The sequence below is a fragment of the Vitis riparia genome, chromosome 14 (genome assembly GCF_004353265.1).
Source record: "Vitis riparia cultivar Riparia Gloire de Montpellier isolate 1030 chromosome 14, EGFV_Vit.rip_1.0, whole genome shotgun sequence".
Taxonomy (NCBI): domain Eukaryota; kingdom Viridiplantae; phylum Streptophyta; class Magnoliopsida; order Vitales; family Vitaceae; genus Vitis; species Vitis riparia.
This window is the reverse complement of record NC_048444.1, coordinates 2680116-2706243: the sequence shown is the minus strand read 5'-3', so window position 1 is coordinate 2706243 and position 26128 is coordinate 2680116. Positions and strand designations below refer to the sequence as shown.

General features: G+C 32.2%; 2 protein-coding genes across 3 annotated transcripts; one reads left to right on the top strand and one right to left on the bottom strand.

Moving 5' to 3' along the window:
* The first annotated feature begins 9199 nt into the window (after positions 1-9199).
* On the top strand, positions 9200-13045 carry LOC117929911 (myb-related protein 305-like). The gene is made up of 3 exons (XM_034850356.1): positions 9200-9386; positions 9478-9607; positions 12579-13045. The coding sequence occupies exons 1-3, from the start codon at positions 9251-9253 to the stop codon at positions 12880-12882; spliced, it is 570 nt and encodes a 189-aa protein (XP_034706247.1). The 5' UTR covers positions 9200-9250; the 3' UTR covers positions 12883-13045.
* Positions 13046-17944: 4899 nt separating this feature from the next.
* LOC117931154 (monodehydroascorbate reductase 4, peroxisomal) lies at positions 17945-24532 on the bottom strand. 2 transcript variants are annotated; one of them, XM_034852057.1, is made up of 7 exons: positions 24302-24532; positions 23017-23068; positions 21987-22067; positions 21253-21371; positions 20063-20282; positions 19169-19287; positions 17945-18864 (listed from the first exon to the last, which is right to left on the bottom strand). In XM_034852057.1, the coding sequence occupies exons 1-7, from the start codon at positions 24419-24421 to the stop codon at positions 18139-18141; spliced, it is 1437 nt and encodes a 478-aa protein (XP_034707948.1). In that variant the 5' UTR covers positions 24422-24532; the 3' UTR covers positions 17945-18138. The 2 variants fall into 2 exon arrangements, with proteins under 2 accessions (XP_034707948.1, XP_034707949.1); XM_034852058.1 differs by lacking the exon at positions 24302-24532 and adding an exon at positions 22375-22658 and having other exon boundaries at positions 23017-23046.
* Positions 24533-26128: the final 1596 nt, after the last annotated feature.

Below are 26128 nucleotides of genomic sequence, written 5' to 3'. Positions count from 1 at the left end.
TTCTTAGCGGAGACTTGAAATTCAAATTATCAAATCTCACTTACTTTTTCTCATTTTCACATTTTATTTCTCATTTCTCTTCAAGCAAAACTTGCTAAGACAGTGCCAATGCTATGGGAAATGATTCAAAGTTGTCATCAAAGCCCCAATTGCCATAGCATGTATGACACCTAACAATCTTTGGAGGTCACCTATATTGCAAGTAGTTCAAGGAAGAGACATTTCATTTGCCTCTAAGTGAAATTACTATACTTTCTATAAATAGCCAACTATGAAAGAAGTAGAGAAGGGAGAAACATGAAGTAGTAGAAAAATATAGGTGGGAAAATGTGAGAAATGAAGGGGAAGAAATCTAAGTGAAGTTGTAATTTTACATATTTATTTATATTTTCAATTTCAATGTTTAATTTTCAGTTTTATTATTTTGTCTTGGTATCATGAGTGTGTGATATCTTTGGTTTATGGTAAGGGTGAGCTTAGGCTCCCATTCAATTTATGAAATCTTAGTTAAGGCAAGTCAAGGCAAGGATCACTATCTTCATTGTTACTTGAATTGCCTTAAATGAATGGTAGTTGGTGGAGTGATGTTTACAATGTAGAGTCCTCACAAGACTTGATCAATCTTGTGTTGTAGGATTGGCCGAGGGGGTGAAAACTCTTTTGGTGGCACCAATCATAGACAAGACATGGATCATAAACTTTGTAAACACCAAGGTTAGTTTAAATTAGGTTTTAGTGTTTTGAAAGGGCCGGGAAATGGGTAGAGAGAGCAAGAGTTCCATGGTGTGGTGCCTATCTAAGATAGGGTTACAATAGTAAATGCTTAAAGTAAACCTGAACCTTAGTCATTTTTTGTTTATTTAGTTTCTTGATTTTTTAGCTCTTAAACTTTCCAAATTCAATATAAAAAATATAACTTACTTTCCATCTCCTTATTGAACAAATTTCTTAGTCACTCCTTTTGGGTTCGATTATCAAGATACTTTTTAGGTGTTATAAATTAAAGTCTTTGTGCTTGGAAGTTAGTTGACAACAAGAACACAATTTCGAGACAAACACTAATGCAAAAAGAAAAAGAAAAAAAGAAAAAAAAAGAAAAAAAAGAAAGAAAAAAGAAAAAAGAAAGATTGGTTATTAGGATATTCTTTCTTCTCTTAAATTTTTCTTTATAACTTGAGTGCTTGCTGCACTGTTAGACAGGGTTCATTGAATCAACTAAGTCTAGTACCCTACTTTGTTTGAAGGAGGTTTGTATTTTAGTGGCAAAAAAAACAACAATAGTCATCAATGACATTGTAAGAAGAAGATTCTAGAGGAAAAGCTTTGTTGAAAGATTGTCGCTCTAAAAATTCAAGCTATTTGTGGCAATTAACTAGCAGAAAGGCCATTTCCTTACGAAGATGATTCCTAGCGGAGGAGATACCCCTTGGTTATGATAGAGTCCTCACCCTTAATAAACAAGTGAGAGTCATTACGACTCAGTTAGAGACAAAATAGACATAATGTTGCTGCTAGCTAGTACGAGTCCTTATGCTAGATTATTGATAAATTGTAGTAAGAAAACAAACTTCTCCAATTACCACTAGAGTATCGACCAACAAAGTTATGTTACTCCTTTCACACTTGAGAACAACCATCATTAACGATGAGCAAAGTCAACATCGAGTCTCTAGTAATATTGATTTCCACCACTCCATGCTTAGTCAAATTATCTCCCTTAGCAAGCTTCATCATTTGTTCATTCCTTTCGAGCCTTATGTGAATAGGCGTTCAATTCACCTTAGAGTGGAAGTTAGTTCATTGTTTGAGATAAAGATTGGCTCAAAAAAGACTATTCAACATTTTGTGAAGCATTTTAGCCAAGCTCTAATGTAATTCAAAGAGGACAATAATGTTGTTGCTATCAAGGCTTTTAGACAAGCCTTACCCAATATTCAAAATTGAGAAAGTCATTGGCCTGCTTGAAACCCACTACCTCTTTAGAGGCCTTGTTTCATAAGGCCATTGAGTATACATTATTGGAGGAAGACTGGATCTTATGCTCCCAGAAAATATTCAAAATAAGACGCTTATGGCTTATTTTTCAGAGTCAAGCCCCTTAAGCTAGTATGTGAACTATACATATTTATGGGATAATGTCATACTTAGCCTAACCTAGGTGCATCAAATGAATTTCTTTCTATCAAACTACCACTAGAAGTTAAACTTTCCTAAACTAGATTGTTTCTAGAGAATACTATCAGTCCATCATGATAACCAAAATCCCAAAATCGATAGAAATCGACTAATAGAACATGGTTGTGATGGTTGAAATATGTAGGAAATTGGTTGATGCAATGACAATGACCAAAATTGATAGGAAACTAATTGATATGATATGGTGGTGATGATTGAAATCAATAAAAAATTGATTGATAGGATGTGGTTGTGATGCCTAAAATCAAGAGAAATTAATTAATAGGACACAATCATCATGATCAAAATTGATAGGAAATTAAGGTTATGTTTGGTTACTCGAAAATACTAAGGAAAGAAAAAAAATCATTTTCCTTTACATTTTTTTTATGTTTGGTTGTCCTATGAAAAACATTAAAGAAATCAAATATAATTAAAACTAATTAAAACTTATGTATTTTTAAATTATTTAATCTTTATATTAATGAGTTAAAATAAATAAAATGCGTTTAAAGTAACAAAAAAATTATTTATCAACTTTTTTTTTTCCTTTATTTTTTCTTTCTTTCTACTTTTCATTTGTTATTTTCTTTCCTTTACATTTTCTTTCAAATTTTATGGGAACCAAACATAGCTTAACAAAAATGAAATCCATAAAACAACAACCTAAAAATGGATGGAAGAAAATAAAAAAACTAATATGAATTACTCCGACCATATGTGCTCATCATCAAGAGAATTATATGCCCCCTCGATTGAAAATACTAACTTGACCATACATCACAATACTAAGAAAATAATAGACTTTTGATGTTTTATATAGTTAATATTTATTGTAGATGACTTGATATTGAGATATTATTTTTATTATTTTTCATTTAAATGTAAGATGCTTAAGGTTTTACTATGTCACAATTTTGTAATTCATGTGTTTTATTTTTAATTATTTATTTTGTGATTTGAAATATAATTTGTTTAATTTCAACAAATGTAATTTGTTTAATTTCAATAAATATAATTTGTTTAACTTCTTTTTGTTGAATAATTAAACATGATGACCGTAAGATTTTAAACCTCAACCTTAGATCTTGATGATTTTCACACAATATACTCTTATGAAGTTAAAAAAGACTCATTTTGATAGTATTTTTGGAAAAAAAAATATTTTGTGTTCATTCAAGAAAACATAAAGAACAAAAATTTATTCACAAATGAATTATTTTTATTTACTACTTCAAACTCATTTTACTTATTTTAAACAATCGATATAAAAATTAAATAATTTAAAAATATATAAGTTTCTAATTAGTTTTAATTATATTTGATTTTCTTTGATATTTTTCATAGACAATCAAACATGATAAAATTATTTTCCTTTGCATATTTGTTATTTTCTTATTATTTTTTGGGAATCAAATATAACTTTAGTAATAAGAAAAATAGTATAATTTCATACTTTTAAAAGGATTTTAATTAAAAACTCAAAAGAGGTTAAAAAAAAGAGTAATCATAATGCATTATTAGAAAAAACGATTGCAGTTAATACTAATTTAATCAAATTATAAGTTATAATTAATTATATTAGCATAATCACTAGTATAATAATCATAATTCTCAATAATAAAATACACAAAAAAAAATGGCTATTATATAAATATATTACAAATACTTTATCAAGATTTTATTAAAATATAAATAAGTGAAATATATTGCAATCAAATCACAAAATCTGGATGTTTTAAATGTTTTCTCAATCAGACAAAAAGGCTTTGTTGGCATTGAAAAGTATTTTTTATAAAATATAATTCCATACATCACCTCATGAGTGCAATAAAGATCCTGACTAGCAAGTAGTTCTACTTTGAATGAAAGTACAAAAAAGAAGCCTTGCCAAATGAAGCCCAAGTCACTAATTAGCTTTTTCTCACGGCATTTTGAGGTTGCTTAATTAATTAAATACGTATGTTTGGTAATTATTTTCATGAGGGTATTTTGTGGTTAGTTAAATATATATTTTTTATCATTAATAACTTTTAGGGTTTATTTGACAATTATTTTCCAAAATAGTTTTTAATCCTACAAAAAAAAAAAAAAAGAAAGAAAACATATTTAAAACCAGAAAATTATTTTCTGATTTATGTTATTAAAAACAAAACATAAAATGTTTTTAGATAACATTTTTAATTGCTTAAACATATTTTTTTTGACCATCAAATTACTTAGGTTTATTTTGTTTAGCAATTATTTTCAGGGCATTTTGTAGTTACTTAAACATATTTTTTTGACCATCAAATCACTTAAGGTTTATTTGACAATTATTTTCTAGAATAGTTTTTCATTTAAAAAAAAAAACATTTAACAACTAGATAACTATTTTTTGCTTTTTGCTTTTGAAAACAGATAAGATGTTTTTAGATAACATCTTTCAGTTATTTTAAGTTATTTTTTAAGAGTTGTTCTTAAAAAGAATTATAAAAACATGTAAAATAATTAAAAATAAAATATTAAATATAACAATTATTTTAAAAATATATTTAAAAATATTAAATACAAGTTAAAAACATTTCAAGTTCCAAATAGATTTTTATTATACAAAATATTAAAGAACAATTTACAAATATTGTTCTTAAAAACTATTTTTCAGAACTGTTTTCAAAACTTTTTTCAAAAAATATATATAGTTTACTCATTTTGCTCATAAGTACTTAAAGTTTTGTTTGGTAACTGTTTTCGAAAATAGTTTTAAAAAATAATTTTTGAAAATTGTTTTTATGTTTTATAAAACAAAAGTTTGTTTGAAAACTTAAAATATTTTTAATATGTTTTAAAAATAATTTTTATATCTCATACTTATTTTTAATTATTCTACATATTTGTATAATTATTTTTTAACAATTCTTAGAAAACAAGTGAAAATAAGTAAATGATATTATTTTAAAACACTATATTTCATGTTTTTAAGAACAAAAAATAGGAAATAATTTCTCTCGTTGCCGTGCGATTTTTTTTTTTTTTGGAGAACTGTACTCGAAAACGATTGTCAAACAAATTTTTTGATATGTGAAGACAACAGTTAAATTTGGATTTGAAAGATTTTTAGCTCAAGCCTATTTATATATCTATTTCATGCATAAAAAAGAATTAGCATGTAAGATAAAGTGTTAACTCCATAGTTTTATATGGTTTAAATTTTTAGCAAAAGGTGATGATATGTACAACAATTGAAAGGGACTTCAATGTGAAAGTTACATGAATCTTTAATAAGCATTCTTCATTTTTTTTTTTCAAAAAATTTTCTTATTGTATGCAAATTCATTTAACCTGGTGGGGCTTTGATAACAATGAGAAATCTTATCAGTCTTTGCTTTCTTCAGATCACATCTTGTTTTTGTATTAATTCCTCCTGAGACATTACATCATTCAAATGATTTGAGCCATTATGTGGCAAAATAGCTATGGTCGGTTGTATGTGGTAGTTAGGCAGCTCCATCACTAGATGTTGACTCTATGGAATCCCACTAATTGAATGACATTTTGAGGAAACTCTTCACAATGCAAAAGCTGTTCAATAATTCCTAATATGGGCCGGGGTTGTTCTTTGACCTTTCATGGTTGAGGACAGCTTTAACCCATTGATTTATTAACTACAAAACATACATGTGATTAACCTTATCTACCAAAAGCTTGCAACCCAGTTAAGTGGCATCAAAGTTGAGGGTTTTGTCCTTCCCACATGCAGATGCTTAAACCCTAAATCATGGAACTTTGCAAGCCACTTGCCAGCCACTAAAAACCCCATTTATCATCACTTTGAGCTCTGGTTCTTTTCCCACTTTCTTTTATTCAGAAAGAAAGAAGATTTTTTTCCTCACATAGGAAAAGAACCCATGCGTGAACTTTGGAATTGAATGACTTGAGACTATGGTATATAGCCTATACTAATGACAAATCAAAGAGTTTACTAAAAGCACCATTTTCCATTCATAATGTATATATATCTCCTCCCAGATAAAAAACCCATATGAAATTTATCTTCCATGATTATCGTCCCTCTAAAAAATGAAATTATATTCCAAAAAATCTATGAAAAAACATGAATTTAATGAAATGAGGCTCATTTGATATTATTATTAAACTAATAATTTTCTTAAAAATTTAAGCTAACAGTATGTATTTTAACGCCCTCATGTAAGGCCCCATACCTGTATGTGGAGAGCAAACAAAAATAAAAAACTAAAAATGGTGAAGAGCAAATATAAAAAAAGAACTGCAAATTGGAGAGGTGGTTGGAACCCATGACCTTTTACTAAACCAAATTTTAATATCATGTTAAACTATCAATTTTCCTATAATTTAGCAGGATTTGGGTTCAATACATATATCTAGCAAGAACTTTTTTTTTTTTTTTTATCTTTTTAATTACATAAGATTATGTCATTACTTGTATTTTGTACCACTGAACGTGAAGAGTAGTCCCCACTGGAGTCCATGTGCGGCAATGGGGTAGGGTTCCTTGAAGGCCCCATTGATTTCCATCCACATATTGGTTACCAAGAGTAGTAGTGTTTGCATGTAGCTTTTGGGTAAAGAGTCAAAATGTTCAGAGTCATGGATTGGGAAATTAAGGAAGACAACTTTCTGCTTTACTCAGATTATGAGGCGGTTTACACATGTTTGACAGGCCTTGTTAGGAACAAGTCACTTAGATGAGATTTAGCAATGTTTTAGTCTAAACCATGGATCATGACTGAGCTTATCATCAGTCCTTTGTTATCCTTCTTTAGCTTTTGTGTGGATCGCCACTCTCTAAACCTAATTCAATGCCTTATCCATTCAGTTGACTGCCAATAGATACAACTAAAATATCTCAATATTTGTGAACCATATTGCTTCAAATCAAAACTAGAGGTTAATCTTTTCTCTTGGGTTCTTTTTCTTAACAACTTAGACCCCATCCTGTAAATGGAAAGATATTGGTAGGGTTCCACCAAGTCACATCTTGAAATGCAGCTGGTCGCGTGGTGGGCGTATATCTGATTCTATACATCGATCGTTGGTAGAGGAGATTGAAGGTTATATAAGGCCATTTTGAAGGCTCTCTTGTCACCTTCATGTTCCCCATACCGATATATAGCAATCTCGTAGTGCCTTAAACATGGACTGTACCATCGATGTTACTCTGAAGTACTGCATTCAAGTCATTACAAATATTGGGACCAAATTTTTATTATTAATATATCCATATTTATCTAAGCTTAATTGTGAAATAGTTAATTAATTACTATATGCTATGTCTCGTGATTATCATGCATGCATGCATGCTGAGATAGCATGGCTTGATTCCATATTGCCAACTTGTTATCACTATTTGGGTGGACTGATCATATAATTTTCATAAAAACTTCAAGTTTTAACAAGGAAAACAACCCGAAATTCGTCATATTTGTAGTAATATGATTAACAAGGAAAGCTTCAAGTGATTAACCTAGCTGAAATTTAAGAACCAGTTTGATATTTTAAATGAGATTCATTAGATGGTGGATCCTAAATAATAAAAGTGGGAGGAAACTGTGCAAATTAAGGATAAGATCGAGGGACTACTCGAGGTGATGGTGGACGGTTCGCCATGTTAGGAAGTGTGATATATATATATATATATGCTGGCACAAATGCATAAATTACTCATAAGCTTTCACATGCGATGACCTAACCTGTCCAAATGTGGCAAGACCTTTGGTTTATTGCGTTAGGTGGGTGATGGGCTTCGATGTCGAATATAGATTTGGAATGGAGAAGATAATCTTTCCTGCAAATGCATATAACTTAAAACGAAATAAGACTAGTTTTCAAATTAATAGGAGGAGAAGATGGGATTGAAGGGCATGTGAGTATGCATAGATTCCTATAATAGGCTGGCTAGCTTATTAAAAAGAAAAGAAAAGAAAAATTAAACAGTTTTTCTTCCCTTCAGACATGTTGTATCCATCAGTGAAAATGGAGAACTGTAGTCTGAACCGTAAGTTTGTATGCAGGCATTGTGCATATATGGGCTACCTCATAAATTATTATGTACCTTAAAGCCTGCTATCAACTTCAAAAGAGAATGACTTCCAAAGGGATTCAACTATATTCTCTTATATGCTTTCTCCCAACATACATGTAAGTGTTACACGAGAAGCTGCTTGTCTGTTCAACCATTTGTCATTCTTTACTGATCAAGAAAAAGAGGTGACACTTGCTGACCTTATTGCTGCAAGTGTATAAATACATATATATATATATATATATATATGTATTTATATATATATAATATCATGATGTTATCGAATAATAAAATGTCTTCCAAATCAGCCGAAGCAAGAACCGATCAGATCAAAATTTGACTCAAAATTTGTGTAGGGAATCGAAAAATGCAGAAGAAAATTTACAATCAATAATGAATTCCAAGTTCCTTAAAAGTCATGATTCTTATTAGTACTTAGCAAGAACATTTAATGTCCTCTATGTGAATACTCTTGATATATATATGGAGGCATACTCTATGCTCATGATCAAAATTGTAATAGTGATTATAATAGTACGTAGGAGAAATAATAATTAATGATTATGCTACATTTTCTCAATTCACCACTGTTAATAGCTTCAAGAGTCAATTATATCAAAGGCCACACAAAGAAATAATAAAATGGTACTGTATATGATATTTTGTATCTTAATTTCTTTTTTTTGGCGAAAGAAAATTAAGGGGTACGGGCCTCAACGTGCCACTGAATTTTATGTTACATCATTAATAAGCTAATTTAATATTTAAAAGTAGAGTGCAATAAAAATATGCACATGATCAGGCATGCATGGTTATACATGCATCATACATGTATAAGGATTAATTATTAGCTTATCAGTATATAGAACTATACGTCTAAGATAAGGGCAAGCTAGACTAAAAAATCTTGAGTATTTTATTCAGTAAACTCAATTACCAGGAAAATTCAACTTGGACATGCTCTATAAAAGCCATAGGAACCTCTATTGGTTTATTGCCTTTCTTCTCTGTCCCTCTCTCTCTTTTCCCAAAATGGATAAAAAACCCTGCAATTCTCAGGATGCTGAAGTGAGAAAAGGGCCATGGACCTTAGAAGAAGACTTGATTCTTATCAACTATATTGCTAATCATGGTGAAGGTGTTTGGAACTCTCTAGCCAAATCTGCTGGTACTAGCTTCATTAACAAAATCTTGGTCTTTTTTTTTTCTTTCTATACTGACCCTATGAACAAACTATCTTACGCTAATAATTTTGATAGGACTGAAACGTACTGGAAAAAGTTGCCGCCTCCGATGGCTGAACTACCTGAGGCCTGATGTCCGCAGAGGTAATATCACAGATGAAGAACAACAGTTGATCATGGAACTGCATGCTAAGTGGGGGAACAGGTGATTTTTTCCTACACCAAAGAAGTATTATAAATATGAAACTCATTCTTCTTCATCACCCTTTTCTTCATTTTCTCGAGAACAAACAAGAGCCACTCTCCCTTATTTCTCATGTTATTTTGACTAAGAAATGAGCACTTCTTGGAGTCCCTCTTTAATTGCACAACCTTGCAGCCCATCAGAGAGAGAAAGACAAGGAGAGAGAGAGTGAGGGAGTCAGAGAGAGAGAGTTGCAACATGGGGTTAATAAATTAATAATATTTGTGGCCAACAAAAATCCTCATGCAAGATGGATTTCTATTTCTTTATTATTATACAGTTCAAATATGTGGTTTGTAATATCTATGGCAACCAAAAATCCTTGTGCAATAGGGTTTTCTCTCTTTGGAGTTGCAATATGGGGTTTACGGTATTTATGGCCAAAAATTCTTCTGCTCAATGGGTTTTTTTTGTTTATAACAAACTCTCCTGCAAGATGGAATTTAACTAGGGTTTCAACATATGGTTTATGATATTATGATTGCCAAAATATATTCCTTCTCCAAGATGGAATTTTTTTCCCTAATTCTTAGAGTTGCAAGATGGGCTCATGATATTTTTGGCTGCCAAAAATCCTTCTCCAAGTTTTTTTTTCTTTCTTTTCTGTATTTTTAATCTTTTCAGTTGCAATATGGGGTTCATGATACTTATGGCTTTCAAAGATTCTTTCTAAGATGGGCCCTTTTTATTCTTCTTTCCCAATATTTATGGTTACGAAAATTCCTGGTTCATAGGTTGTTTTAATTTTTTTTTTTTTTTTGAATCTGCATATTTGTCATCTACTCTTGTGACTTTATCTATATATGGAATGAATAGTGACACTTTTTTCCTTAGAGAGTGCATGGTTTTTGCTTTTAGCCTCTCGTCACAGGTGTTATATGATGGAGATGAGGCATGTCATTTCCAGTGAACCTATCCTCCTTGTAGTACATATGGCAGATCATCTATGAATGCATCAGACTACCAATCAAGTGGCTCCTGAAAATTTTTCTCTCACTTTCTCTTTTCTCTCCGAGGAATCACATTTTATCCATTTGATCATAAAATTTTAACCTTGTTTTCCCGATCTAACGCTTGGAGAGCTAAAAATGGTTTTGGAAAGGAGCAGGACTAGTTATGAAGATTGATAAGGCTTAGTAAAGGATGCCCACCAATAGAGTTATGCTTATCATGGCAGATATGTACTACCAGGGGGTAAGGTGCATAGAGGATGATGACTCTCCACTCTATGGTATACATTGATTTATTTTTCTTCTATATAAATATATTTTTTAACTCCCTTTATGTACATATAAACAGTACTTAATATGTACAGTTATTATATAGATTGGGAAGCTCATAGATTTGTATAGAAAATCCCATCAAATAAGATGGGTTTTTTTTACCAAAGTTGGTAAGAAAGTGAAAAAGTTTCAGAGGGATACTCAGACGTATCAAACCCTTATAATACAGCTGTTGATATAGAACATGTTGTGAACGCTAGCCACACATATTGAGCTAAAAAACTTTCCATTTTTAGCCGAACCCATTTCAATAAGTCACACTTTAATTGCCTTTGTACATAAGAAAGAGAAGTCCTTGTTGCTTTGGTTGAGGTAGACATCGACCTTACTGTTTTGGCTCTTTCGGGACATGGGGCCCTTCTAATTTAGGGGATTTTCCTAAAACCCTCAAGTTACATAAATTTTGAATCACCGTTGGATGTTCATGATGGACTTAGATAAGAGAATAAAGCTCCTCATAATTTAATTCTTCACCTAAGTTTTTGGGAATCAACATCAAGTATGATATGATACTAACATATTTCCTTTCATTTCAAATGCTATTTCCTTAGAATGAGTTATCCCCATTAGAAGGGTTCATTGGTAAGTTCTATAGTCTTTTGTAATTTCATAAACATTTCTTTCCATGTATTTTTCATGTAAGTGATCCTGAAGATCTAACATTTTCTTTCAAAAATTCCACTAATGAATAGCATGTATATCTATCTATACATATAAAATGTTATTCTTCTTGGTTTGTTTCCTAGGTTAAGATGATGGGGAGCAATTCATCATCGGGAATAATTTCCATGGTGCCTACCTAACTGCTCTAGCAAAAGTATTGAACTATTTTTATGGGGGAAAAAAATTGTCGAAAACTAAAGCTTGTTGAGACACTGTAGGCCTTCTAGTTTCAGTGAGCAGTACTGATTTTACCCTAGCCTGATCACTAAAACCACAAACCATATGGATGACCAAAGAGAACGGTATTGTTCTTTTACCTTGAGGCAAAAAAACCACACACACATGAGATCCGTGGGCAGATTGCTGACTGAATGTGGCCGAGGATTCTTCACTCACTGTATTTATTCCAAAGACAAACAGGGTTCGGGTTGCATCTGAATTGCGCGTACCCTCTGAGTGAGGGGAGAGGCAACAAACACAGCCACAAAATTCTTGTTCAGTATGTTCCATTTCAACTAACACCTACCATGGGGTTTCCTTTAAATAAATGAGTCCAAGATGGACAACTTTGATTTCCCACCATGGAACATGGCTTGAGATATCTCAGTATAACTCACAGTATTAATTGAAGTTACATCATATTCATATGCATATATATAATCTTGTTGCATGAAAAAGTTAATACATATGCATTCATATTTCTTCATTTTTCTTTCTGGTCGGTTGATTGGGTGAATTTAGTCTTCTTACAAGCATTAAATCATTGGTCTCCATAGGTTATCATCTTTATGTTATCTTACACCAAATATAAATACTTCGTCAGTCAAATGAACTTTTCCTTTCCTTTCTTTCTTTTGCTTACCGAAGGAGACCATATAAGTAAACTTAACTTCCATGATAAGATCTTATCAATCTTATAGGCGTGTGTGTCTTTGTTTAAATTTTGTTGACTAATTGTCCTTTACGAGTTGTGTTAACTAATGCAGGTGGTCCAAAATCGCAAAGCATCTGCCAGGAAGAACCGATAACGAGATTAAGAATTTCTGGAGGACCAGAATCCAAAAGCACATAAAGAATGCAGAAACATTCACTGCGCAGAGTTCTGATCAGACACATGATCAAGCAACTACAAGCCAAGTCATGGGTGCTGCACATGTTGCTGATTCTTATTCTCCACCATCCTACCCTGCCAATCTCGAGGCTTTTCCGGGTCCTTCATCGGCTGAATCCAATGATAATTTCTGGACCATGGAAGACATCTGGTCTATGCAGCTACTTAATGGAGATTAAGTACAAAACCATATATATATATATATATATATACTCTAGTTTGCCCTAAATATTAGGTTTGTCTATAGCTGAAACCTTAGTATTTTCTATATGATAAGGTCGAACCATATATTCACTGCTGTAATATAATATTTCTACCTCTATATCTATATATATACATATATATGGTATGTGTTTTGTTTCTATGCTAAATGATACACACAATATATATACATACATATAAGCTTGTGGACCACAATTTTTGTTCATATAGTGGAAAATATGTACGTGCTGAAAAAAGATTGGAGGCCCCAAGTTGACAACGGATTCGATGACCTTTTCCCGATTTGAGCCATGTTCTTTTCATAAGATTGGTTCGTCACTCAACTGCGACATCGCACATTAAAGAAATGATTATGTTTGTCTTGGGCTACCTTCTATTGATGCCAAGGCTCTAACAATACTTTTTAGCCGTTCCACCTAAATCATATCTATAAGGTTATTGCTTATTCATGGAGTTTGAAGTTTCTTTAGGCCCACAATTGAACTCATGACAGGAAAATTTTCAAGGATGGCGACATCACAATGAGACTAAGCCATCAAAGTACGGTTGAATTTAGTTTAGTGAATGAGGGTTAGGGTTGTCATTGTTTAATTTCTTAGGGTTCATTTCAAGCAATTGATATTTCCTGGTTAGGGTTAGGGTTTAGGTGGGGCTTGAGAATGTGGGTTTGTGTGGAAATCTCATGCATGCGACATGCAAGTAGATATTATGATAAACTAGGGCATGCATGATGATGAGGAATTACATCATAGGCCATACATGCCCATACATGTGCCTAACTCAAACAATGGTGAAGGGACATGTAGAAAGGCAATACAACCATTCTTGGCAAACTCCATCCATGCTTTTCATCTTAGCCATTTTTGTGGGTGACCATGCAAATTTGGAGTTGGACGTTAGCCTAATTCTCAAATGGGCACAAGGGAAATCTTCACATGTAGAGATGGAGTGAGTGGAGATGAAAATAAGATGATATTTCCAAGGATTCGTCACATCGATCTTGTATGGGAAAAGGATAAACAGGAGGTTTGTTGTGAGCGTTTATTGATACCTAAGTGATATGAAAGGAGCTGAATTTTGGGCCGCTTGTTTATGTCACATGTTTTAAATGCCCAAATCACATGAAAGCACGAGTGATAACAACTACATGTGAAAGATAAGGAAAAAGCACATGGTGGGTCGGCAATGAGTGATTAGGTACAAAGTGCGAATATTCAAAGAATCACACCCCATTCACGTCTTTTGTTTCTTATTAGACCTATTACACTCCATTTCTCCTTAATGGGTAGTTAATTTCCATTTTAGAATTAATCGGTTAAAATGAGTGAAATAATTGTCATATTTACAAATCTAACCATTTTTATATTTTTGTTTAAAGAATAACCCACATCAAAACTATATTCAACATAATGAAAAAAAAAAATAAATTAATAAATTATTTATATATATATATATATATATATATATATATTTAAACTTATTTAACTTATTTTTATTTTCTAATATAAAGATTAAACAATTTGAAAATATATCAATTTTTAAATAATTTTAATTATATTTGATATTTTTTCATAGAGAATCAAACAAGACAAAATCATTTTTCTTATAAATATTATATTTTCTTAGTATTTTTTACAAGCCAAACATATCTTGAATTGTAATATTTATTTTACTTGAAAGGAAAATAAAGAAATTCAAATTTGAATGGATAGATAAATTTTATAGGAGATCTAGACTTCTTAAAAGCTTTTTTAAAGTATTGTCAACTTTAAAGATCATCTTTGGCCAAACAAGAAACACAACCTAGCTATCAAGTTTGAAATATATAAAGGGTGAGGTAGTGTCATCTACTTTTAAGGATAGCTTTACTTTGTGATTTCACATCTTTAATTTTCTCACTTCTCTCTAATGTGAAAGGACAGATGGGTTATCTTCCCTTGAATTCCCTTTTGTCTACATCTTACCCAATTGGATTATAAGATTGTACTTGGTTTATTAATTATGGATGAGAACTTGGTCTCATTCTTTGAATTGATACTTAAAAAATAATCAACAAATTGTTAAGGTAAGAGCACCCTATAGAAATACAAAGAAACTTTCCTCTATTTCTTGTAACCAAAATAGGTTTGTCAAGGGATTTCTAAAAAAAGATTAATATATTTGATTTGTCAATGAAGTAAACATAATAATAAAATACATGATAACTATAGTTGATTTTAATTCCCGTTGTATCAAGAGTAATGAATTTGTAAAGTTGTCTCTAAAAATAAACTAAAAATTCATAACCATAAATTTCATCAAGAATACATTATTTTTTGCATCAATAGTGATAATCATCCATAAAGATAGATTTTTAACAAATGACTAAAAAAAGTTTATCTCTGATCAAGTGGGGATATTTTAAAGGAGCATCTTAGAGTAATTAGATTGATAACTAGGCCACTAGAATTGAAGAACACATAGTAAGGATTCATTACATAAAAGTAGAGTGAAAATGAACAACATTTACCTGTTAATCCTCTAATATTTGTTTCTCAAAAAACAACCCTTCTCCCTTTGTAATTCCTCTATGTGTAGAGCAAATGCCTCTCTTCTTCCACATATTTTGAATCTCAAGTGGCTTCTCAAGCAAACCACAAATGCACCTCCCTCCCTCCCCCAATTTTTTTAATTCTTAGGTTTTAGTGCCTATCAGTACGGTTCTTAACTTACAAACTAGAGTAGACCCAACAATTCTCCCCATTTGCCCCATGTAATAGGCTCTTTGATCCAAGTCTAACTTTTGTGTATAGATTTCTAGCTTCTCCTTAGGCAAGGGCTTTGTCAACATATTTGATCCATTTTCCATAATGTGTATTTTATCCATAGGTATAGCAATTTTCTTTCAAGCACATCACGAATTCATTGATATCTTATATCGATATGCTTTGACTAATTGAGTGAAATATTGAATGTTTGGAAAGGTGAACAACACTTTAATCATCACTATATACGATATGTTTCTCTTATGACAGACCTAATTCTTTTACAAGCTTCCTCATCCATAAAGCTTCCTTCTATATTTCAATAATTACGATGTACTTAGCATTTGTGGATAAAAACATATATTTTTGTAGTTTGGGTTGCCAAAGAAACTATTCCTTCTACAAAAGTCATCCATAAAAGTCACAAAATAAAGTATACCTCTAGGAGTTTTAACTTGCATGGAACAAATATAAGTGCCAATCAAGTAAAAACATTTGATTTTCTAGATTGAGGGTATGAATGAAAGACCACTCTATATGTTTATCCGACTAAACAACTAACATAAGTTTTAAGAGACATACCTTGCAAACTAGGTAGGTATTATTTTCTAGCTAGTAGTTGAAGTCGTTTCTCACTAATGTGACTAAACCTTTTGTGTTAAAAGATCAATTTTTCCATCCTTTTGAATCACATTTATCTCTCTTTTGTGAAATTTAACTTTTATAACATAAAGTGTGTTCTCTTCTTTCCTCTCATCCCTACTAAAAAAACCTTTTATGATCTATTTTGTTTTACTAAAATAATTAGTAAAACAACACGTCATTGTTAAGTTTATGTATAGATATCAAATTAAGACAAATATCTTGGACATGCCTAACATCTTTGAGCATTAATTTGCTTTATCACTAATCTCCAACTAATTATCTCCAATACCTACTATTAAAGGCACTATTGTTTCCCATCCTAACATTACCAAAATTACTAATAGAATAAGACGCGAAAAAGTCACCATAAGGAGTTACGTGGAATGGAACACCAAAATTAATCATCAATCACTATCTTAGCACACAAAGTTAAGACAAATATCATCACAAACAATGATAACGTAACTTTCAATGGCAACTTTATTAGTCTTCTTTTTCATCTTTATTTCCTTTATTTTGTTCTCCTTTCCACGTTTTGCATTCCTTCTTCATGTGGCTTGGCTTATTATAGTGGAAACACTTAATATTTTTTCTAGATATGGATTTTCCTCCAATTTGTCATTTTTGCCCTAATCTTGATGATTTCTATTTTTTCTTTTTCCACATTTTTCATGTGCGTCACTAACAAGTACCTCAAAAGTAGATTCACTATTTTCCTTTCTTTTGGCTTTTTCAATTGATACTATCTTCCTTATTTAATAACAGCATTATTGTATCCCAACTATGAGGAAAGGAGTTGTTCTGTTTACAAAGAAACTAGAAGCTTATAATAATATAATCCCATTAAGAACACAGAGGTTAATTTCATTCACACCTCTAACATCCAAAGGTTTAATGTAAATACATTAAGCTACTATTGATTTCAAATTTTATCCATTAGTACCATTATAAATGTTGTATTTTATGTATAAAATTATTTTTAAAAAATAAAAATTATTTTTTAAAGAATTGTTAAACATATTCACCTAAAATCTCTTTAAGAATGAAATATTTAATGAAATTGACTAGTAATGCAAGCAAATCAATGAAATTAATATTAAATAATTAATAGAAAATTGGAAGAAAATAAAAACAATTTGATGCGACTAAATGATCAAACATTCAATTGAAAAATATCGAAACAAGAATTCAATTGCATTGTAAAAACAAGTAACTAGAAAGAAAAATCTATATTTTAAAATTTTAAAAAATAATAATAATAAAATAAACCTGAAAGAGAAAAGGGTTATTTTGAACAAATATTTTAAAATAAACCCCAAATGTATATTTTTATGACCAAAAAAATTTTGAACCCAAATCCCTCTTCTTAGGCTGCAAAATTATACCAATAAGACAATCTTCAAATAGCTTACAATGTTTTGGGCTCACTTCCATTCAATTCAGGTTTAGTTCTTGACGACCCTTCAAGTCCATTTAGTCATGGGCAGTGCCCTGTTTCTATGGCCCTGGCCCCCCTTGCATGCTAATCCCTGTGACAAGAAAACTCAAAGGGAACTGCTATTTACTCTTTCCTTCCTCAAGATCATACTTACTATTTGCTATCCAATGATGACGAAGTTTCATACTGAAATGAAATATAATGAAGGGAAAATGTTAATGTAGTAATGAATAATATTTTGGGCCATTCTTTCACTTGAATAGAAATGATCATAATAGCAAGTGTGTCGAAGACTCGAAATTCTCTATCCCTGTAAATGCTACAACATGAGTATTACATCACTGAATCAGCAACAGCAGTAACTGGAAATAAGATGACTAGTTTCTTTACCATCTTCGGCGTCTCCTTCCGTACCAATATGCAAATACAGCTACGGAGGCAGCCACAATCACCCCTGCTGTTGCATGCCAAGCATACATTGGTTTTTGAAGATTAAGGCCAGAGCTGCTCACCTCAGGAGGCTGTGATGGTGGTGGTTTCCGACTGACTGCCAATGCAAAACCCAGACCTTGTCTTTCCAGCTCAGCTAAGTCTTCAACATCTGGCTTCAGCTTGGTAGCCTTGGCTATGGCCTCATACTCCTCTTTCGTTCCACCTTCAAGGAAAGACCCAACAAGTTGGCCTTTACTCACCCAGTAAGCACCAAAAGTGCTTCCAGAGAAATCCCCATAATGAACCACTTCCCCTACAGAGTCCCCATAGAACTGCCAAGACAGCGTGAAGACCCTGGAGTAGAAGAATGGTAGGTAGTCGAATTCACTTGTCTTGGCTGGTTCCATTATTGCAGTAACAGCATGTCTTGCTGACTTTCGGGCTGAGTCAACATGCTCAAGTCTGCGGGTTTCTCCAAAGAGTTTGACAGGAAATGCTGCAACATCTCCAACAGCATAGACTGAGCTATTACTTGACTGCATCCATCCATTCACTTTGATCCCACCCTTTTCCAAAGTTAGTTGGCCCTCAAACAGGCCTGTATTTGGGCGGATTCCGATTCCCACCACAACCATGTCTGCAGGGAGCCGATTCCCATCCCTGAGAGTAACTGCTGTGACCTGTAGAATGAATAGTTTGCCATAAACTTATAGATAAAGCTGAACCAGAAAAAAGATGCCTTATATACAAGAATGATCCTTGCTAGCCTATTTCCTGGAAAGGTGACTTCCTATGTATAATGAAGGTTCATTTTCCTTTGTTTTGGAGATTAAAGAATTTCTCTAGAATAAATAATTGATGTTCTTGCACTCCAAAGATATCAGATAGCAAATATCAGCAACCATTGTCTGGTCCATGTTTCCATAGTACAACAAGGCCACGAGCAATTGGTCTCCACATTCTAAACTAGCATTAAGTTTTTACCTTTCCAGAGTCGTCGATATCAAATGATGACAAGGCTGTTCCTTTAATGAACTTTACTCCTTTAGACTTGTAATAATCTTCATAATAACTCGCAATCTTTGGTGTGAATAAACGGGCCACTGCAAAAACAAGAAAGGAATGAATTTTCATTTTAATTATAGTACTCGCTGTCCATGTAAAGAATTTTAAACATGAAGTCTACAAATTGTTGAACCTTTTTTTCTTTTTAATTTTCCTAATAAACATAAAGTTTTGCTACAGGGAAAATAACCCTTGAAGAATGTAGATAATTCTTACGCATAAGAATGAAAACAAATTAAAGTTTTGACCACGCAAGTGTCCAAGAGTTGACAGCTTGTATTCCCATTCTGTCTTACATGGCATTTCAAAAGAATCCATTCTGTCTTCCAAGGCAATTGAAAAGAAGTTCATCTCATGTAGTTTTATCATGGAGTTTGGGAAAAGTAGACACTCAAACTGGAAAAGGTATTGGAAATGCTTTCAGCACAACAGGCTCTCCATCAACAAAATCTTCAGAAACCTTTAAAATGAGGAAAATTAGGATGGAATTATATTCTAGGATGCCACTTTCCAGGAAATAGGTTGTGCATGCCCACATTGGTCATCTCAAATCATGCAAGTTCTTCAATTATATAACTTACTAATAAATCATAATGATAAACAAGCTCATCCAATAGAGTTAAACACTTCTTTTCATGATTTAACTTCTCATCTAAGCAAACTGAGCCCTAGTATCTAGGATCCTGTTTAAGATTTCAAAAATTCTGAAATTAATTATCAATTTTCATTTCTGAAGCACTCCAAATTCCTTGGATTCCAATTTTGTCTTTCAAATGCTAGGAAAAGAAGGTAATAATTTAGAACAGTGCTTACTGCAATGTGCTTCTGGGAAGACCATTGTAACATTTATTTTATTTATCACCAAAGATGCAGCACACTCCATGCCTATGTACCCACCGCCAATCACAACAGCATTCCCACCAGTACAAGATTTCATGACATCAACAAGCCTGGTGGCATCAGCCAAGTCACGTAAATAACACACATTTTCAGCATCTGATCCAGTCACTCCAAATTCTTCAAGCTGCAATGCCTATACATAAGATGCAATTGATTAGTCAGTCAACAAATTATTAATTAAATCACTATCTTTAATAGGTGAGAATTAGCCTCAATAATTGGTCCTTATAAATTAGTGCAACTCCCAATTTCAATCCTTAAATTGAAAGATTGAGGGCTGAGCATGGATCACAAGAAGGCCTTATGTATCATTAAACTGAAAATCTTCACCTGATTCTGTTTCACTCCTTTCTCTGCTAATTATGTTGTTGAGATATATGCAAACGTATTTACACAAACGTATATTTATATATATATATAATATATATATATATATATATAAATGGTATACCCTTTTAAATACAAATAAAGTTGCTCTGAAACATTTGGCTTATTAAAAAATGTCACCTTTCCACCTTTAATCTGGGCTCTGATTACTTGGGGATTGCCCTTACATTCAATGTAGAAAGCAACAAGATTAGCTTCTTAATGACAGGTTCAAAAAGGCTTGATACATCATAGCACAATCTTCAAAAATTTAAATTCTAACAAACTTTTAATGTTAACTAAGGATTTTGAGCCATTTGAAAATTTTGACATTCAATATGTTGATAGAAACTACAAAATTTCTAGTATTTGGGGAATGCTGTTAGGAATTGTTGTAAATTCAGGATTCTGTTTTTTTATTCTTTAAATCAAGATGAGAACCAAAATACAAAAATAAAAAACAAAGAATTAAAATAAATAAATAAAACCTGATGCTCAGCCCCTACACCACAAAGACACATGCAACCACAAAGCACAAGAAACAACTTATTATGTTTTTAAAGTACAAGAAAGAACAGTTACATAAGCAAAGGAAAACAATGTGGTTATACAATTTTTTTAAGTATTTCCAAAAAAAAAAATCCATATCTCTTATAGGGATTAACCATAAGCGAAAAGATCTTGCCTATCTGATGCACTACAAGGTAATTGACTGTTGAAAGATCAGTTTTCAATACCCGAGCACCTGTTGCAATGATGAGAATCTTGTAACTTATTGTTTCTCCAGTTGCTGTTAGTAGCGTCTTCCGCCTCACATCAGCAGATTTGACTCGAGTACCAAGGACCAGTTCAATTCCTATGCAGAGTCCAAAAGTCAGGCACCATGTTGAAAACAGACTATATATATATATATATATATATCTTCCATGTTCTTTTATTTGATTGAATGATATGCTAGTACTTTTAATCAGAGAGAAAGCATAGATAGAAAAATATTTAAAGCATAAACAACAGTAAGAAACTTGAGATCAAATTGATGCTATTTAAAGCATAAATAAAAGGAAGGAATTTGAAATCAAATTGAAGCAATAAGCATTAATACAAAAATATTACATGAGGAGATGCAGTCAACTATTTTCATGAAAAATCAGCAATCATAAACAGGTTGATAGGTTGTGAAAAGCATACCCAACATGGTCCTGTAATTTTGTTCTGCCTGGGCACTTAAGATTAATTAATATGATGATTATTAATTATATAAATGAGCTGATGGACTCAAACTTTGAGAATAACCCCTCACTAGGTTCAAAAGAATGACTGCATAGATGGGAAAAAGGAAAAAAAACTGAAACAAGAATGTTGATTGCAAGAAGACAACAAAGAAATATCCCATTAAAACACATCATATTCTGAAAATAATTCTCACAAAAGAGTAGCACTAGAGTCGAGGCATCGAATGAAGACTAATTACCATGTTCCTTATACCATTTTGGAGTTAATCTCTCCTCATTAGCACCAACACAAGTGTGAAATGATGGTAGGCGTGAAGGAGCTGCATATTGCCAAAAACAAAACACTAATTTAATCACTGCATGTTTATAGAAGAAGACTAAATATTATAGTAACATTTCACATTGAAAAAAATGTTTAATGGTAAATATCACATCAACGATAGAGGACCCCCTAGGGATAGAAGATAATCTAGAGATAATGTGATAATGATTTATGAAAGAACATGACCATCCCAAGTCAACTTTCTTATCCAGATTTTATGTGCCCCCTACATGTTTTCTCATAAAAACATCAGAAAACAGCCTTATCTTTGTCTTTGTAGAAGCTTCAAAGACATAGTCATTTACCTAGCATGAGAACTGCAATTCCAAAAGCTATTTTGAGTGGGTCATCTCATAAATGTAAGTCTGAAATCCAAATATAAGTCATCTATCTCCAATATTTGAGACATTTGTATGCCCGAATATAACTGAATGAATTGATGTTTTTACATTCATAGACAACTTCCACAATTTCAAGTCACAAGTAATGACATTATTTACATTTTCATCATTGCAATTCTAGGTGGCACTCAAAACCTTTTTTTTTCCTTCTTTTTGAAAATTGAAGCACGTCTCTTTATCATCAAGTTCTGCACAGAACAGAATAAAATACTCCATTTTCACAAGACTATCTGAATCATCTACACCAAAGGGTTAAGAGTCATAAGTTATTAGTAATATGGAGCTTCAAAACCCTCGAGAACCTGAAAATAACCTACTTGATATGGCACCTGAGAGCATTTTAAACAAAAAAAATTATTGAACCTCCACTCCAAAAAGACGTGAAGGTAGGGTGCTTGCGTAATGTTTGAAGTAGGAGAGAATTTTCAAGATTCAATAATCAAATCTCCAAGAAATTTATTTTGTTTAATAAAAAGCGTAAGATATTTATGATGGAAGAAACTGAACCATATAATCAAGCCATGAAATTTGAGGTTAAGAAGATACCTTCTGGAAGCAAAAAACCTTTGCTTAATGCAGGTCTCTCATATGGCACAACCTACAAGAAGAGTCATGGAGCTTTAGAATTGTCTGAAAATCAAAATTGACAAGCCCTTTATTTTCACAAACTATCACATTATTTACAAAATCAAAAGATAGATACCAGACCATTCATCAATGTGAAAAACACAGAATATATACAAGCTTATGAACTTGTTTGCGAGTGATTTTGAGAGGGGCTAAAAGTGTTTCCTAATACTTGAAAGCACTGCTTCCTAATACTTGAAAGCACTTTTTTTTTCTTTTTTTATGAACACTAAGCGTTTAGCAAACATTTGAAAATTTTGAGATTCAATTAAAATGATTTGTTGACAATCGCTTGATGGGTAATTCTTCCAAAATCATTTTTTTTGTGATATAATACATTATCCAAAACATAATCAAAGTACTTTTATTAGTTTATATCTAAACACTAAGCGATTCTTTTTTAAAAGCATTTCTAATAGAAGTGCTACTAACAAAAGTGTTATAAATAAGAACGCTTTAACTAGAATCACTCCCAGATGGACTCTATGTCTCGGCTCTAGAAATCCATAACATTTTGATTTTTCTATTAAATTATCCCAACTTCTGAACTATGAGGGTTAAAGTCATAAAAATCTCTGACTAACCCACTGCATGTAAACTTTCAAGGTATAAGTTAAAGGGATTTAGGGCATTAGAATGCAATTTTAATTTATAAAAAGAACGTCAGAAGCATGAGATCCAAGCCTTACATTTCTACATATTAATTGAATGTTGGTAAAAAGCCCTAAACCCTTTTCATAGATCAAATTGTCGATCATATAGGAAACCCAATGTTCTCTACTGAAGACCAATTTGGACAAGTGTTCACTCATAAGGTGGTTGATATCATTGATTATTTATCCTAGCATTCCCACCAAACTTGAAAAAGCACAAAGTGTTTGAATAAATTCCTCTGTTGTGTTACCGAGCAAACAGAAGAAAAGTAAAAGAGATTCGAATATCTCACAGTCCCAATTCAGCATATGACAAACAGTAAACAAACTTCTGCATTATAAAGCTCCTACTGAATTAAAGCTCTTCACCAAATGAAGTATTTCACAAACCCAATTTGTAAAAACACCAACTGACAAAGCCCAAAAGAGAATTTCTGGGCACTATCCGAATTGAAGAAAAAAAAGTAAACAACGGCAACAAAACAGTAATAACAGCAGATACCCAGAAAAGATATGAGCCTACTAAAGCCAAAAGAAGGAGAGAATCTTACTGGTTCTTCAGAGATTATGCAGAGTTCACCATGAGAAATGCCTCTCTTCGTGAATTCAAGAGCTGCATACCCAGCTGCTACGCCTCCACCAAGAATCACATACGTAATTGCTCTTCCCATCCCCTTTTCCCCCTAGAAATTCCTCGAAGTTCTGATTTCCCTTTTTTTTTTTCCCCTCTTTCTGGGAGTGGTTGTTGCCTGCTTTGAATACACTTCCCCTCCCTCTAAGAAAAACGGAGATCATTAATATTCAATCCATCCCATGAAAAATGTGCGGCGGACGGAAGAGGTTATCTGAATTTACAGTTATGTCCTTCAATATTTTTTTTATAAAAACTAAAATATTATAATATGGTTTAAATACCAATTCATAACTTATATGGTTTCTATACTATATAATCTTTTCAATGAATTTTCAATTGATTTGACCATAATCAATCAATTAAATTAATTAATTAATTTTTTTTTTTTTTTTTAAATGTAAAAGGAGCCACCAAAAAGGATGCGATGCATGGGGAAGGATAATATTCTTGGAGGCAGTGCTGAATGGGGGAGGATATCGAGTGGGACCAGCGATGGATGGATCTAGCGAGTGAGATTTGGCCACGTGGGCGTAGAAAGTGACTGGGGTGATGATGCTGCAGGGGATACTGTTGGAAACTGTGACGACGATGATGAGGATTGGGAGGAACATGCCGTTGATTATGTCAGGGTCGGTTTTCATAACTCCACTCACCACCGCGTCCAACTGAATTCTGGATGAGGCCTCTCCTCCAAATCCACACCACACGCATCGGTTTTTTTCCTTGGAATTATCCGTTTTCTCTATGCATTTTTTTCCTCTTTGTTTGCTTTGTGTTAGGACTTGGGACGTACAAAATCCAAATTTGCCTCCGAGTGAACCAAATTTGAAACGAAACCTGTTCACAGAACCTACAAACTTGAAGTCCAACTTTTGGATTACTTTGAACTTCCAACGAAAGTATGCCTACGTGTGCCAATTCAAAACAATCCTTCTTTCAAGAATCTTAACTTTGAATCATAGAAAAATTATTCTCCAAACATACACTTAATAGTAATATTGAGTCAATTTTAGATATCTATAAGATTTTATGTAATTTTCGGACCATATTGAGTCAATTTGTGAATTTTTATAACTCCTTAATTCAAATTTCTATTAATACTTAAGGACCGCAAAAAAGAGCTTACGAGAATAACTAAGTATTCTTCTTTCTAATGACAACAATAAATATTTCGGATCTTTCATTATTTGAGGTAGAAGTAAAAATATTTTTTTCTCGAGTTATCCATAAATCCCAAAAAAGCTACCCTCGTGAAAAACATGTTTTCCATCAAGAGTTGGGGGAATAGTTTTAATCACGACTTAGTTCGTTAATTCTTCACTTTAAGCAATGAATTGTTTTAAGCTTATAAATAAATAAATAACGAGGATTTAGATAAAACCAATAAAATTTTTTTATGACTATAGGAAATGAGACTCGATGAATTTAAGGGGATTCCTTTGATAATTGAGAAAAAAAATTGTAGACCCAAATATGAAGGAGTCCTAGGTATTATAATAGATAAAGATATTAATAAAGTTTTGATTACTATGTTAAGGTAGATAAATCATATAGATGTTGATAGTATCTAGGCCAAAATCACGAGGAAAATATATATATATTTTTTAGGATATCTAAGAAAGGAATGGATTTTACTATTTGAAAGAAAACCATTGAAAGTATTGGAGATGAGCTAAAACAATGCATTGGAGATAGTGGAAAAGCTAACTTCCAAATGGACCTTTGGGTTTAGATGTCACTTCTA